General features: G+C 56.5%; 7 protein-coding genes across 7 annotated transcripts; 4 read left to right on the plus strand and 3 right to left on the minus strand.

The window, feature by feature from the left end:
• Positions 1–95: 95 nt before the first annotated feature.
• On the plus strand, positions 96–1,668 carry BDY17DRAFT_301046 (uncharacterized protein). Its single transcript, XM_033734171.1, has one exon. The coding sequence runs from the start codon at positions 172–174 to the stop codon at positions 1,402–1,404; it is 1,233 nt and encodes a 410-aa protein (XP_033587868.1). The 5' UTR covers positions 96–171; the 3' UTR covers positions 1,405–1,668.
• Positions 1,669–1,770: 102 nt separating this feature from the next.
• BDY17DRAFT_326001 (uncharacterized protein) lies at positions 1,771–2,604 on the minus strand (the record flags this gene model as incomplete). The annotated part of the gene is made up of 2 exons (XM_033737441.1): positions 1,771–1,853; positions 1,917–2,604. 2 exons carry the CDS (start codon positions 2,602–2,604, stop codon positions 1,771–1,773), a joined length of 771 nt encoding a protein of 256 aa, XP_033587869.1.
• A 704-nt stretch (positions 2,605–3,308) lies between these two features.
• On the minus strand, positions 3,309–6,492 carry BDY17DRAFT_186042 (uncharacterized protein). Its single transcript, XM_033729967.1, has one exon. It carries the CDS (start codon positions 6,148–6,150, stop codon positions 3,508–3,510), a length of 2,643 nt encoding a protein of 880 aa, XP_033587870.1. The 5' UTR covers positions 6,151–6,492; the 3' UTR covers positions 3,309–3,507.
• A 561-nt stretch (positions 6,493–7,053) lies between these two features.
• Positions 7,054–8,718, minus strand: BDY17DRAFT_301052 (uncharacterized protein). The gene is made up of 2 exons (XM_033734172.1): positions 8,267–8,718; positions 7,054–8,214 (listed from the first exon to the last, which is right to left on the minus strand). The coding sequence occupies exons 1-2, from the start codon at positions 8,487–8,489 to the stop codon at positions 7,361–7,363; spliced, it is 1,077 nt and encodes a 358-aa protein (XP_033587871.1). The 5' UTR covers positions 8,490–8,718; the 3' UTR covers positions 7,054–7,360.
• On the plus strand, positions 8,719–11,667 carry BDY17DRAFT_301054 (uncharacterized protein). The gene is made up of 2 exons (XM_033734173.1): positions 8,719–9,493; positions 9,579–11,667. Exons 1-2 carry the CDS (start codon positions 8,996–8,998, stop codon positions 11,493–11,495), a joined length of 2,415 nt encoding a protein of 804 aa, XP_033587872.1. The 5' UTR covers positions 8,719–8,995; the 3' UTR covers positions 11,496–11,667.
• Positions 11,668–13,033, plus strand: BDY17DRAFT_301058 (beta-lactamase-like protein). Its single transcript, XM_033734174.1, has 3 exons — positions 11,668–11,922; positions 12,083–12,588; positions 12,651–13,033. Exons 1-3 carry the CDS (start codon positions 11,745–11,747, stop codon positions 12,990–12,992), a joined length of 1,026 nt encoding a protein of 341 aa, XP_033587873.1. The 5' UTR covers positions 11,668–11,744; the 3' UTR covers positions 12,993–13,033.
• Positions 13,034–13,304: 271 nt separating this feature from the next.
• BDY17DRAFT_301060 (uncharacterized protein) lies at positions 13,305–14,445 on the plus strand. Its single transcript, XM_033734175.1, has 2 exons — positions 13,305–13,486; positions 13,554–14,445. The coding sequence occupies exons 1-2, from the start codon at positions 13,482–13,484 to the stop codon at positions 14,110–14,112; spliced, it is 564 nt and encodes a 187-aa protein (XP_033587874.1). The 5' UTR covers positions 13,305–13,481; the 3' UTR covers positions 14,113–14,445.
• Positions 14,446–14,629: the final 184 nt, after the last annotated feature.

The following is a 14,629-nucleotide window of genomic DNA, read 5'->3' on the forward strand; positions in this document are numbered from 1 at the left end:
GATATGATGCCTCAGGCAGGAACGGCCCCGCGTTTCTTGGCATTGAATGTGCAAGTGAGGCTCAAGCACGACATGCCATGCACCTGTCAAGCAACGTATTGAACCCTTCACCTTCATCACACGTCCATCCCCGCGCCGACCACCCTGTCATCGCGCACAGCATCGCCAAACATGGGCAGCAAAGCCCCCGCAACCAATCTCCTCCTCACAACAAAGCCGTCGGAGGCGGCGTTGAGCGTGCAACTACACCCCCTCGTCCTCCTCACCATCAGCGACTACATCACCCGCCACATTTCCCGCCAACAGCTAGGCCCAATCATCGGATCAATCCTCGGTCGACAGCATGGTCGCAGTCTAACACTGGAGCATGCGTACGAGTGCAAGACCGGCGAAGGAGATGGCGGAGTGGTGTTAGACAGGGAATGGTTCGACGAGCGGCTAGAGCAGTACAAGGATGTGCACAAAGCGCCCGCCCTGGACCTGGTGGGGATCTTCATGCTGGGCCCCACGCAAGGACCGAGCGATATCCATCTGCGCTTTATCAAGGAAGTGCAGAAGCTCACGTCGACCGATTCGGTGATGCTGCTGCTCTTCCATCCGGAGCAGGTCGATCAGCTGCAGGGCGGCAAGCTGCCCATCACCCTGTACGAGAGCGTCAAAGAGCAAGAAGGTGGAGATGTTGAGACCAAGTTCCGCGAGCTGGGCTTCGAGGTGGAGACTGGCGATGCGGAGATGATTGGGGTGGACTTTGTTGCCACAGGAGCCGGCGTTGCGTCTGCAGTGCCCAGGGGAGATTCAAACACGGCGACGTCAGCAGCAGAGTCGAGCAGCAAAGAGAAGAAGACAAAAGGGAAGGGCAAGACGAAAGAGACCGATGGCGGGGCAAATGGCGCAGTAGCAGCTGGCATCCTGTCACCCGAAGACGAGGAGCTCATCGCATCCCTGACCGCGAAATCAAACGCAATCAAGATGCTGCACCAGCGTCTGAGCCTCATCCGGTCCTACCTAAACAGCCAGCCGTCTAGTTACCTGACGGACGCCACATCCAAAGAGCCCGCACCAGACTCGACAAACCACACCCTCCTCCGAAGCATCAACGCCATGCTCTCCCGCCTGCCCCTTCTGGCATCCCCATCGGCCCCCTCCGCCGCAGGCCTCTCACCCGCAACTGCCGCCGACAAAGAAAAAGAAGACGTCCACTTGACCTCCCTACTCTCCGCCCTCACCCGCTCAATCTCCGAAACCCAGGTCTTGAGCAGCAAATTCAACATAGTCGCGCGCGAAAAGGCGGTTAAAGAGCGCTCGCCCTTCGCTGGGAGTGGTGGGGGAATGAACAAGGGTGGAGGCAGGCTGGGGTTTGGTGAGGATGGTCTGCTATCTGGTGGAGACTCCGGAGGCTACTAGCAGCAGCATCCGTACTTCTTCACCAGATAGAGATTCTCTCACGAATCCGCCGGCTTCAATCTTCAAGAGACGAGGAGGGCTACGAATAGGAAGTTATCAGCAGAAGGGCGGGGATTCGAGCAAGCGGGAATATTGCATCAAGACCGCTGCAGGTCTCGGCATGCATTAGATGGAAGCAATGACTGTATGATGATGGGCACAGAGGATAGATTAGGTGTGATACCCCCAAGAAAAATCAAAATGCACGGGCAACTCGATCCACGAAGCCGAATAGCCAAACACCCACTCGCCGTGAACCAGCTCCCACACCACCGTGCTTAAGCCACCTGCTTGACGTTCCGAAGCACGCACGCGAGGCTTCTGCACCTATGACCCGACCATGACTCCAAGCCGCACGAACTGAAAGCTATTGAGCAGATCAATATCCACCTCTTTCGTTTCTTGGACCGCTGTCGTCGAGGGTGAAGTCAATCCGTGATGCAGTTTTCCAGGCCAGGCGATAAGTGCCTTACACTCTTTGTCGCGTATGATCGATGGCTTCGCATCCTCCTTCCGCTCGGAATCACCGTTCCAACATTCCTTCACCCCCTCGGCCTCCTCGCTTTCCGTCGTAGAAGCCAGCCCCGGCAGAGGATCAGCATGCGGCGTCGACCAACCACCAGCCCAATCATCAATCCAGGCCTGCGTTTCGCGACTCTCATTCTCAGCCCCGACGTAAGACTCTCCATCCAACCAGACATCATCCTCATCCTCATCCGCAGCCGAAACCACAACCCTCAACCTCGAACCCCCCAGCTCCCTGCCTCGCAGCCCGTTCTCCGGCCGCCGGAATTCCTTGAACGACTGCGACCCCGGAAACCGCCGCGTCACACAGAACAGCAAGCGTTCCCTCTCGTCCAGAATCCTAGTCACCTCATCCATAGCCCCGCCCTCCCCTCGTTGAGCCCGGGCGCGCGCATCCTCGACCTTCGCCTCGCTTGCGGCCTCCAACTCGGCGCGTTGACACGGTCCGCATGGAGATTTGGGGTAGATGGTGAGAGTCGGCGTTGCTGAGCAGGCGGGTTTGCGGAAAGCGTCGCTGTTGCTCTTGGTGGTTGTGAACGGGGCGCACCGACGACTGGAGATGGTGCCTCTGCAGCGGCTGAGGTGGAAGTAGAAGGTGTGCGAGCAGGAGTATTTGATGCCCCAGGTTTTGCACATGGTGGGTGGATGGTGGGGTGATGTGGGAATTCCCAACTGGCAGGGACGGGTTGTGCTGCTGGTGGTGGTGGTGGTTGGGTGATCACCTCAGTGATCTCCTCTCGTGCCAACGGAGTGAGTCGGATGCCAATATCATCGAAGTAATCTCACTGTCCGTCCGGCGTTGTACCAACGAGTCTCGAGGCCAAGTAAGACGAGCAAGAACCCAAGTGCTCACTCACTCACTCGCGTGTTTGCTCACTCGTCATCTGCATGCATGAATCGATAACTCACGCGCAATCATGCGATCCAAAGCCAGCCGACTCAACGTGCTCCCAATAGGACTCGAGATTGCTCGTGAAGTTTGCTTCCCAAAAGGACGCGTGGCACCCGGGTCGTGGTCCTTCTAGTATGTCATCTGATGTTGAGCGCTGGTGATACTCGGGTTGAATCGGAAGGGAGACGCCACGTGGTTGAGATGGGCGCTGATTCCAGGTGCGTTCACATGTTGGAAGGTTCGATGGCATTTCCGACGGCGGCGAACTCGTTCGGTCTTGCCTGCTGAGGTGAGGTGACGTTTGGGGTGCATTGCGCGACCGTCGTCAATACGTCCTGACAAGGATAAGTCAGGTGCATGTGAAGACAGGAGATGGCGAGTGAGGTAGGAGGAAATGGATTGCGTTGGGCACGGCGAGAGCTGATTTCCAGACCGCAAGGAATGTACAAAGTTTACAGTAAATCCCCTATCTGTAATCAGCAAGAATGGTATGCCTTTTCCCCACCCCCAGACGAAACGCCCCAACACCGCGCTCGCTAAACCCGCCAGCCAAAACAAACAGAGCAGGCACAAAGTCGTGTCCAACACTCACAGAAGCCCAAGTCGCAACAAAAGCGAAGCAACAAGGATAAAGAAGAAAAGAAGAATCAAAACCTCACAACAGTCGGCGCACTCTCATCAGCGTGCATGTATTCGCCCACCTGCGCCAATGCCGGTGCCTGCGCCCCACTCCCCTTCCTCGCAATCTTCTTCGAAGTGCCCCTCTTCCACCACCGCTTGGAATCCTTGCGTTCCGGCAAGACGGACAGCGTCGCGGATTTCGCCGCCGCGGTGGCAGCAGCAGTAGCATCAGGGGCGATCTCGGCACCTGCTCCAGGACGATCTTGCGGCTGGATTTGCACGATATTGCGGTAGCCCATGTCGTACAGGCGGGTGTAGTTTTCAGGCGTAGCGGCTGTGGACGTTGGCTTGACGCGCGAGAAATTGGTTCCGTCGCTGACGGATTTGGAGTGCGAGGATGGTGTAGATGGCGAGGAGGAGGCAGCGGCGGCGGAATGCAGGATTGGAGCGGTGTTTTGCCTCTTGATTCCCGGTGCTGGCGCGGCCTTGTCGGATTTCTTTTTTCCGAGGCTGCGGGAGTGATTGATGATGTGTGTCTTGGCCGGCGTTCCGGACGATGACTCTTCCTTGCTTGCTGCCGGAGGGCCGACTATACTGCTTTCGTTCCTCGCCCTGGCGTCGAGGTCGGGGAGGAACATGTCTTCTGTCCTTCGCTTGATGGTGACCGCTCGCTGAGGTGGGGTGGTGTCGAGCACGACAGGGACGGAAAGTGGAGACGATGGTTGTAGCAGGGCACCGAAATTCGAGCGGAACATGTACTCGCTTGGGATGCGTTGCTGCTGAGACTCGACCGTTAGGTAAGCTGGGGACGGGGGGATGGACGAGGACACTTGTTGTGCTTGTTCATCTGTCGTCGTATAGGCAGGCGAGGCGGGGAAGGAGGCTTGTCGTGGATCGACGACTGCGTATGCTGGAGAGGCGGGGAAAGATTCAGGTCTTGCGGAGTCACCGATGCTGGAGTAGCGGTCCGCAGTTTGACCGAGCTGTGGGAGCGGCGACTGGACAGTTGGCGAGGCACCAGCAGAAAGCGGCGGGAGCCATCCGTCCGAGATTTTGGAGTATCGACTGTAGATGGACTGGATCCGAGAAGTGGAGGAGGTGTACGTACCCGGACCTGGAAGAGGCGAAACGGGGCCGAACTCCGCAAGGTTGGGAGCAGACGCAGCAGCACCTCCCGATAGTCTCAGACTGAAGCGCTTTGGGCTGGCCATGGAGACGATATGCTTGGGCTTTTCGGGCTCCGCCGGCTTCCACTGATCGATGGATGGCAGCGGCGGGAGCTCGCGATTGAGATTGACCGACGATTTGCCTCTCTTGTGCGAGTCCGGAGACATCTGTAATTCGCGACTGAAATCCCGACTGTGTCTTTTCGAGAGCGAAGAGCCCGATCTGCTAGTGTCGTTGGTCGTAGTACTCTCTCCGGTACGCGATGATTTCCAGCTTCGCAACTTGCTTGCAGCCGAGTCGAGCGATGGCGCGACAGCAGATACAGCGCTACGAATGGACTCGATGGATCGCGAGCGGCTTTGCGGCTTGCTGCTCTCGATACTGGCCAGTGGCGCCCTGGTGCCGTCACGTGGCCGGGGATTCAACTGGAACAATCTCCGGGAGCGACTCGAAGCACGGGAGACATCGTCGCCAGAGGATACTGCGGCATCTGACGAGCCCCCAAAGTACTCTCGGAACTCGCGAGAAAGAGACCGCAGTTTGCGTGGCTCGGATGTTTGACTGCCTCTCCGACTCGCTGCTTGGCTTTCGCTGCTTTCTGCTTGACGCATATATAGCTCTTGTGCATTCTCCGACCGGGGCACGGAGTGCTGTCGGTTGACCGCCGATCGTGAGGCATCTCTGCTTGGTGTGGCGCTGAGCTGTGCAACGGGTGGGACGTTGCGTCTCTCTTGGATCGACTGGTTCGTTTTTCTCCCTCGGAGGAGGCCGTCTGCTTGTATGGCCGGCAAGGGTTTCCGCACCGGGGCCTGGGCCGATGTTTTGGAAGACTGCTGTGCAGCGTCCGGCCCGGTGTTCAACCCAAGGCTCGCAAGGACCTGGTTGTCCAGCTCTCGCCGTGCCTTGGCCTCGTCCTGTTCTCTCTTGTGCCTCTCTAGCTCCGACCGCATCCACTCGATATCTGCCGTCAGGAACTTCTCCGACCCTTGTCGCGCGGACTGTGACGATTGCCGCATCGAGCCTGGCGCAGGTGTTGCGGCCGCAGAGGTTGGTGCGGTGGAAAGGTTCCATGCATTCTCCGTGCCATCGGTACGTGGCGAGGAGGCTGTGGTGTCGGCAGATTCGGCGCGTGGCCACTTCTTGGGGTGATGGTCGACCAAGACAGCTCTTGTAGACACTGGATTGGACGCGGAACGCATAAGAAGTTTGACTGGGCGGGCCTCGGTGCCGACTTGCGAGTTCGAAGCATCGGACGCAGTCTGGCCGATGGCCAAATGCTCTTTTCGCAATCGCTGGACATCGACGCCAGCGAAGAAGGCGGGACTGGCAATTGGGGGGTTCAGGTTGGACAGGTCGAAGCGGATCTCCTCATCCATCAGCTTATCCATCTTGGCCTTGTCTGGCATTGGAGGTGGGGCATCGAGGGTTTTAGAGTCAATGTGAAGGCCTTCGAAGAATGCCTGGCTCTTGATGGTCGGCTTCATCCGGGGAAGTTCGAGCATGCTCGTCTGCTCTGCTTCCTGCCTTCTCTGCGGTCTGGCTCGCGAACTTGTCCGCTGTGGAAAGGGTCCTTGAGGCACCTCATCCTGTCGCTTTTCGGTTTTATCAACCACGGGATAACTCAAGCGCGGCCGATCATCTTCCGTCGTTCCGTATCGTTCCTCGTACAATTGATGGGAGGGCTTGAAGTCTTGGAGGACGTAGGCGCAGGCGAGGCGCAGTTGGTGATCGGTTCGAGGGGAGAGCGGAGGTCGGACGCTTTTGGGCGTGGTGGGACGGGAGTCTTGTTCGGTGGTCGGGGTGTTTGTCACACTCTTGCTCTCGCTTCTCGCACCAATCTTCTGTGGGAGAATAATCAGTGAGTATGAGAGAGCGCGTTTGTCACACAGATGCAATCTCGCGCCGACCTACCAAATTGGGGATGTCGAAGGAGAACTTGCGCCGTCTCATGCTGTCCTTGCGGGACGACATGGTGCTGTCGATGCTCTGGGCGGCGAAGGGTTGAGAGGAGCGGAATCCAGCAGCATTGGGAAGGACAGTGAATGTGCAAGAAGAAGGAGAAGGATACGGGGTTGGCGAAAGAGGTTACATCAAAGTTGCAGCCAAGTGAGACAGCGCGAAAGCTTGCCGCGATGGTGGCGCGCGTATCGGGACGGTCGGGGGGACAGACGCGGTGGAGGGAAGGATCTGGCGGGTCTTGGGTGGAGTCCCGAGGAGGCGCCTCGCTGTCGTTTGGGCTTTGCGTTCCAAGCCGTCACACATCGCTCGTATCGGCGAATGGTACGCTTTACATTGTGACAGCAGGATCTTGACAGGTGCAGGACGGGGCGTGTGGCGGAGCGCCGCCTTCTCCTTCCGCCGGCCGTAGCGTTGCGCGACTCGCCCTGCTCGGCTCCGCGCCTTACCCCTTTCGGACATGTGAAACGCGGGCGTGGCTGAGGCCGACCCGCGGCTGCCTCAACTGACGCGCCGAGGGGTCCGACACGAAACACCTCCTCGTGTTTCATGCATCCACTCCGACACGAGATGCTTGATGCTTGTCAAGGTTGTTGTACAGTAGTGCATGCACCACCTCCTTATCCTCACTTCTATCCAATCAAGGGAGACATACATCAATCTGATTGATGGGACGATTTGTCAATTCTCCGCCTGTTAGCATTCTGGCATGACTTTTTGATATATCAATCTTCGCCTCCCGTCCCTTTGACCGGCTTAAGCATCGCCAGCAGCAACCTTTGCATGCCCGGGCTTGATGGCCAGCTGCTTTGCCTCATACTCAACCGCACTCCCAATCCCCTCTTCAATGGGAGGCCCGCTTGGCTTCCAACCCAACACTGTCCTCGCCCTCTTCGCCCTCGACCGACTATTCGCCCCCCAAAGCGCCTGACCCCAAGTCGTCAACTTGCCCGCCTCCTCCGCAGAGACAGACTTGACCTCGTCCGTGTCAATGAAGCCCTGCTTCTTCGCCTCCTTCGCAATCACCTTCGCCGTCTCGCCCCATACATGCTCTCCATTCTCCGTGAAGTAGTAGCCCTCTGCTCCCCAAACTGCGGGCTTGTCCGGCCACTCTGCCAGCGAGCCTCCCGCCGCCGCATTCTCCACCAGCTTCAGGAAGACGTCTGCCAAGTCGTGCACATGCACCGTGCTCCATCGAGCCTTGCCGGCGTTCACTTGGATCCCGTGTCCTTGCTCTAACGTGCTTCGTGCTAGCTCGGGCACTTGATGCGAGCGCTGATTCCCAGGGCCGCGACCTGCGCCGTAAATGGTTGGCGGACATACAATCGCAGTTTTCGCTACATCACCCGTCGTATGCCCTGCAGCGAGCACGATCTTGTCGACAGGTCGATGTGGAGCGTCGTCTGGAAGGGACGTGACTTTCGACACGCCCTCGAGGTCATCGTAGACAATGTCTGACTCTTCGCCGTACGTATCACGCTTGATGTCGTCGATCAGCAAAACGCCCGTACCGGAGCAGTGGATGAGGAAGCCCGGCCGCTCAGGTTCGTGGGTGCCGAGCCCGCGGATAATGGCCTCTGCCGCCCCAGCGTGGTCTGCGTATGCCAGATCTGATGGAACGGTCAGTCGTCAATCTCCCTTCCATACTATCGAGATACAAACTCAAGACAATGTCCGCCTTTCTCGCCTCCTCCTCGAGCAAGTCCGCGCTGTCCAAATCGCCATATACCAGCTTGAAGCTTGGGTAGTCTTTCACCACCTGCGCGCCCTTGTCGCTGTTTCGCACGAGGCACGTAATGTCGTACTCTGGGTGCGCCTGCGTAACTGCGTAAATGGCATCGCCGCCGATATACCCCGTCACGCCGGTCACGAAAATCTTCGTCATGCTTGCGATTGCGGTTCAACGACTTTGTTACAAGTCGATGATGGGACGACTTTGATGCGTGGAGTTTGGGCGAGGGTTTCTTATAGTTCGGGATCCCGCTGAGTCATGTTTGAACACACGCAGTGTCATCGATGGACTCATGGGTTTGGAGAACATGAGCCATAATCCTGACAATCTGAGCTTGATCACTTGCGCGAATGTGTATGTGACTCGCTGCTTGATAATGTATTGAAGTCACGTATGTTGTTTCTGCATCAGCCCTCAGTACAGTCATCTCGCCATGACTCTGCGGAGGGCTTTCAACGCTGGAGCTTCGCTTCCGCATCCCACCAATCTTTCTCTCGCCATCATCTTCGCATCTTTTCTATCAGACCCGATTTCCTCTTTATACCTCATTTTATGCTCAATGTGCCTGATCTACGATGAACCGACCTGATGAAACTTGATTGGCAGGCTCTCCTCGTCCCTTGATCTCCCCTGGCCAACTTCTTGGACCTCCTCACGTCATGCTGCATCAGCCTCGCCGTGCCCTGGACGGCTCTGGGCCAGGTTGTTTCGTCAAGTCTCACGTCGTATATACACACTCCATATTGTCCATCTTATTTCTTCTTGAGTGGTTCCTTACATCTTCATTTTCCTTTGGTTCAAAAATATGTCGCAGAGAATGCGAATTATCTTCGTGGTCTAATGCGCCCCTTCCTATTTCCTTCAAGTCACGACCTTCAACAGCCATGCCCGCACTCAGGCGCGAACTCTCGTGGTTAAGTCCGAAGCGCAGACGCACGACCGGGAATCTCCATGGCGGAACCGCGATGAATGGTCAAGCAGGCGTCGCAGGCACCGATCCCGTCCGATCAGCTTCCACCAAATCGGCGTCAGAGCGACACCGGCGACCTACGACGCTGCATCGCCCCCTTACGCTACCTGATGTCGTTGGCGCGGGAGGTGATGACGTGGTAGAGGATGAGGAAGAGAGAAAGTTCTTCTACGCTTATGCGCGAAAGGTAGTGTGGTCACCAACGCACACCCTCTACTACGCACATCCTGGTGGGGAGAACGAGGGAATTGGCTGACTTCCATACACCATAGAAGGAAAATCTGCAATCCCGGTACCTCCTAACGTTCGCCTCTGCCTCTGTAGCGAATGAGTGGTGGCTGCTACTTCAAGAGCACTTCAACGATGTGTCGCGGCTGGGACCGCAACTGTTTAGCTTCGGTGGAGAAGACGAGGAAGGGGATCTGCTCGCGAAGATCTGGAACCATCCCTCTTTTGCGCATCTGAAGAGCAAGTGGATGTACATCTCCTTTTCTGATGCTGCGAGGGAAGGCGCGGCGCAAGGAGCGCTGGTCCCATTCCAGAACGATTGGGGAGATGTGCTTGCGAAGGGTGGCGAGGATGAACCGGTGTCGTCGAAAGAGGTAAAGAGAGAAGTGAAGAAGGAGGTGGCGGAGGTTAGGAGTGAAGTGGGCAGATTGGAGGAGTATATTGCTGGCATGATGGAGGCGCTGGAGAGGAATACACAAAAGTCGGCAGAGCTGGCTGCTAAGATTGTTGGACGGGAGTCGTTGAGAGGAGCTGAAGGCACGAATGCAGCCGATGGAAAGGCCGCCAAGGCGACGAGCCGTATCAGCCCAGCCCTGGCCTTTGACATGGACGCTTTGGCCGCGCATTTCGCTCAGCTAAACCAAACGCTCGAGAAGAACTCGCAGAACGTCGAGGCACTAGCGAAGCAGCATTACGAAGGCGAGCAGCGACTTCGCGAAATGCTGGAGGCTACTGTATCAACACACGACAGCGACCAGCTGGATATGCAACGCCTGTCCGCGCATCTGGACCGCATACAAGCAATGATGGAAGAATCGACGAGAGACCGGAAGGACAGCGCCCGAGAGATGGTGGAAGCGGCTCGCCCGGTCGATTTCTCGCCTTTGACGCAGCGGCTGGAGAACGTGCTGGAGGCTGTTGAGCAGAACTCAGCATTGGTTAAGGAGCTTTTGGAGGGAGGTAGCTATGCATCTGAGGTGAAGAAGCCTCCGCCTCAGATGGACATGTCACCTCTTTTGGACTCCCTCCAACAGATCCACGTGGCTATCGAGCAGCAGAGCGAGCATACCAAAGCATTTGCTCAGAATGCGAGCACAGAGCGAGAGAGCAACAGTTCTGGGCAAGATCGAGTCATCACCTCTCTCGGCGAACGTCTTGAACAGGTCCACAACGCAATCGAAGAAGGCAACAGACATGCGAGGGAACCCCGGCAGGAATTCAATCTTGAACCATTGGAGCGACACTTGGAGGTCCTGAAAAACTACGGCGAGAAGCACAACGGCCACTTGGAGCGGTTGGTGGAATCACAGAATGCCACACGAGAGGCAGTAGAGGCAGGTCGAGGAGGACACGAAATCTACCTTTCGCCTTTGGTTGAGCATGCGGAAGCCACGACGCAGTCGATGGAAGCCAACACGGAAGCGGTGCAGCGTCTCGTCAACATGCATTCGGAGCGAGACGAGACTCATTTGAGTCCCCTGCTCCAGCACGTCGAAGCCGTAAGGCAGTCAATGGAGGCCAACACATCAGACGTCCGACACCTAGTCGAAATGCAATCGGAGCGAAGCGAAGAGCAAGACTCAGAACTCTCCCACCATCTCACCACACTCCACACCCTGACCACGCAAAACGCCACGCAGCTCCAAAGCCTCATGAAACAACAAACCACCACCACCACCTCCGCAACTAAAGTCCACTCCGCCGTCTCAGAGACCAGCACGCAATTGCGCCGACTCCTCGAGCGAAACAAAGACCACGAAATCAAGCTAGAGGCGCAGAACAGTCAAATGCGCGAGGTCATGTCGGGACAACGGGAGATGGTGGAGGTGATGCGGCAGCTGGCTAAGAGTCTGGTTGCGCACGATCAGCGCGGGTGCGGGCATGTGGTTGTGCCGCCGCCGCGGAAGATGAATCGGAAGTTGGTGGGGTTTGTGTATGATACGAAGGAGGGGGCGAATTGATTATTGGCTTGCTGTGATGGTTTGTGAGAAGGATGGTTGGGTGAAGAGAGAGATGTTTGTGTCTGTCTGCTTGGCCAGCCACGTGAAGCTGGCCTGCAGACCCCGCTCTCGCCAAGTGCGCTTAGACCTGAGACATGCCACTGCACTTCACAGCAGGCAGAGTCACACACCATCTTCCTCATCTCTACATATCTCTTTCCTTTCTAATCATGAGGGCGTGACACATATTGCTGACTCTCTCTTCCGACTATGGCGCCGCCTTCTACTTCCTTTACGACCAAGAGGATCAACGCAACGACCTTTGTGATTTGCGAGGATGACGAGTTCCGGGAGCATCCTTTGATATACGTCAAGCTCCACCCCAAGGTTCCTGTGGTTGTCTTGAGTGATACTGGCTGCGATGAGCCAAGTGAGGAGCACAAGAAGGGTAGGTGCCAATTACTCCGAGTCTTCATTTTGGAAACAGGACGTCCGCGAAGGCTATAGGCTGTCATCTACAATCCTTCTCGGTCCCTATTTTGTCCCACGGCGAGCGAAGTACTCGAGAGCAGACAGACTGTGATCAAATGCTGAACACTTTCTTATAGACCGCTACATCCATCTCCGCAAATACATCGAAAACTACCCCATCCGCGATAACAACGACCAACCGCTCAACCCAGGAGGGAATCTCCAATACTACATCATCTGCACCCACTGCCACTACGACCACATCGGAGGGATCTCACAATTCCTCGCCGGCGGCACCACGGAGATCATCGCCTCCTCCGCCGGCCGCGACTTCATCGAATCCGATCTCGAAACCCATGGCCAATTCAAGTACATCGGCAGGCCGGTCCCATGGTACCAAGTATCTTATTGGGCGGAGTCTTTTGAGCGGCTAAAGTGGCCACTCTGGCATAAGGAGCGGGAGCCGCAGCCTTATCAGACCGATATGGAACTGTCGATTATTCATACGCCCGGCCATACTCCTGATGAGCTGGCGTGGTATGATCATGCGGAAATGCATCTTTCCTGCGGGGACAGTTTCTATGATCAGGGGGAGGAGGTGATGCCGATCATCTTCCCGGCGGAGGGCAATTTGATTGAATGGGTAAGCCGTCACTGTGGGAAGGGTCTTCATCCATCGCCTTTATTAACGCAGCAATATCACAGGTCTTCAGCATGCAGAAACTCCTCGTCTTCGTACGATCGGAGAATGCAAGAGCCACCAAAGACGCCGAAGAGCGCAGCAACGAAGATGGATGGCAGCATGTCGCCAAGCGTGTGAAGGTGAGTTGTGCACACGTCACCTCCTTGGCGGATGGAGAGGAGATTCTCGCAAAGTTGGAGAAATTCGCAGCAAGGACATATGCAGGCGAGGTGCCGGTGGTGAAGAAGGAGTACAAGGAGGGAGACGTCTACTATACCTGGCAGGATGACGAGAAGGCTTCGAGCATGTCCATCCAGGCTCCGGCGCGGTTGATGGATCAGGCTCGGGCGTTTTTCAACGTATAGATAACGTTGTCTGAAAGAGACAGTTACGTGCATGTTCCCCATTTTAGCTGTTTGCTGTGAGGAAGTCGAGTGAAGCCTCGTGAGATGATGATGATGCAGCAGAACCGGACAAGGCTTGGCCATCCCTCCAGCCAGCGTGCACAGACGTGATCTGTATGGGGGACGCCAAGCCTTACATGTACACCTTAGCGCCGACGTCCGCTAGCGCAGCCGCTTCAAGCACGAATCAGAGCTTGCCGTTAGCCTTCCTGGATCCCCTGGAATCGTCCACCAATGAGAGCGCATCGAATAGGGCTGATGCGCCATCCTTCAGCCACACGCAGCTCGGGGCAAGGAGGAGGTTGGGCACGGCGCACTCGACTCTTCCCCCACTTCTCTTCTTTCTCTTATTATCCGTCTTACATCTCTCATCGTTCCTCAAACCATCTATCGGCAGACGAACAACACCCCAACATCCCCAGCAAAGACCCAAGTCCTCCAACCGCCAAAATGGTGTACGTCTACACAAAACCACCCCTATCTCCATCCCCAAAAAGAAAACCAACCACTGACCCTCGACAGCAAACCCGTGCACCCAGCAACCGTCCACTTCCCCATCGCCTTCCTCTCCCTCAGCTTCGCCCTCGACATCATCCACGAACTGTCCCCCCGCCTCCCCAAAAACCTCGCCAGCAAGCTCCCCATCTCCACCGACCTGACGCGCCTCTCCTACTTCCTGCTCTCCGCAGGCCTCATCACCCTCCTCCCGGCCCTCGTGACGGGCGTGCGCGAAGCCGTCGTCCTCATCTCCAAGCAAGGCATCAAAGAAGCAGATGGAACCGTGCGTCCCAAAGTCAAGGCGCTGATTGCGCACGCCGTCTTCAACGATATTGTTGCCGCCGTGTCGGCGTACGTGTGGTACCAGAAGAGGTCCAACGCGGCGAATACCGTTGCGGGCAAGTTGGGTGTTGGCAGCTTGGCTACGGGCGCTGCGGCGTACGCGCCTGAGAGGTGGATGGTGGTTGCTGAGGCGCCTATTTTGGCGCTGCTGTTCATGGCGGCGAACATTGGGGGTGTCCTGGCCTACAACTTTGGTATTGGCTTTTCTGCTGGTGGTGCGGGCGCCAAGAAGAAGCAGTAGATGGATGGGGTGGTGTGTGCTTTTGGAGCACGGCGTGGAAGTGGGTGCTGCGAGACAGGTGGACAAATGTGAGGTGTGGGAGGCGAGGAGGTGAAGGCAAGTGGTGGTAGTGGGTGGGAGGTGGAGTAGAGTGGTGGCGGGGATGGACATTTGTTCTGTGGATGTGTATTGATATCTTGAGCTGTCTTGAATGAAAACCGTCCGTTCCTTACAACCCCGTCGTTTTTCCCATATTGTCAATCATACGGCAGCCCCCAGGCATGCTGACTGATAGATGGCAGTCCATTGCCTTACAACATACGGCGGTCACGAATGTTCAAAGAAAGAGTAGAGTGGAACGTAGTGAAGTAGGTACAGTTCTGATCTCAACTACCAGGCGATCAAGTGGTAGACTTCACAAGAAGCCCAAACCACCAACCAATCGAATCCTCACGCAGCCAGTAAAGCAAAAAGCAAGCACAATCTCCATCTCCTCCTTCTTTCTACAACTAGACTCCTCTCCAGCGCCCACGCTATC

The sequence above is a fragment of the Neohortaea acidophila genome, assembly GCF_010093505.1.
Source record: "Neohortaea acidophila strain CBS 113389 unplaced genomic scaffold BDY17scaffold_8, whole genome shotgun sequence".
In the NCBI taxonomy this organism is placed as follows: domain Eukaryota; kingdom Fungi; phylum Ascomycota; class Dothideomycetes; order Mycosphaerellales; family Teratosphaeriaceae; genus Neohortaea; species Neohortaea acidophila.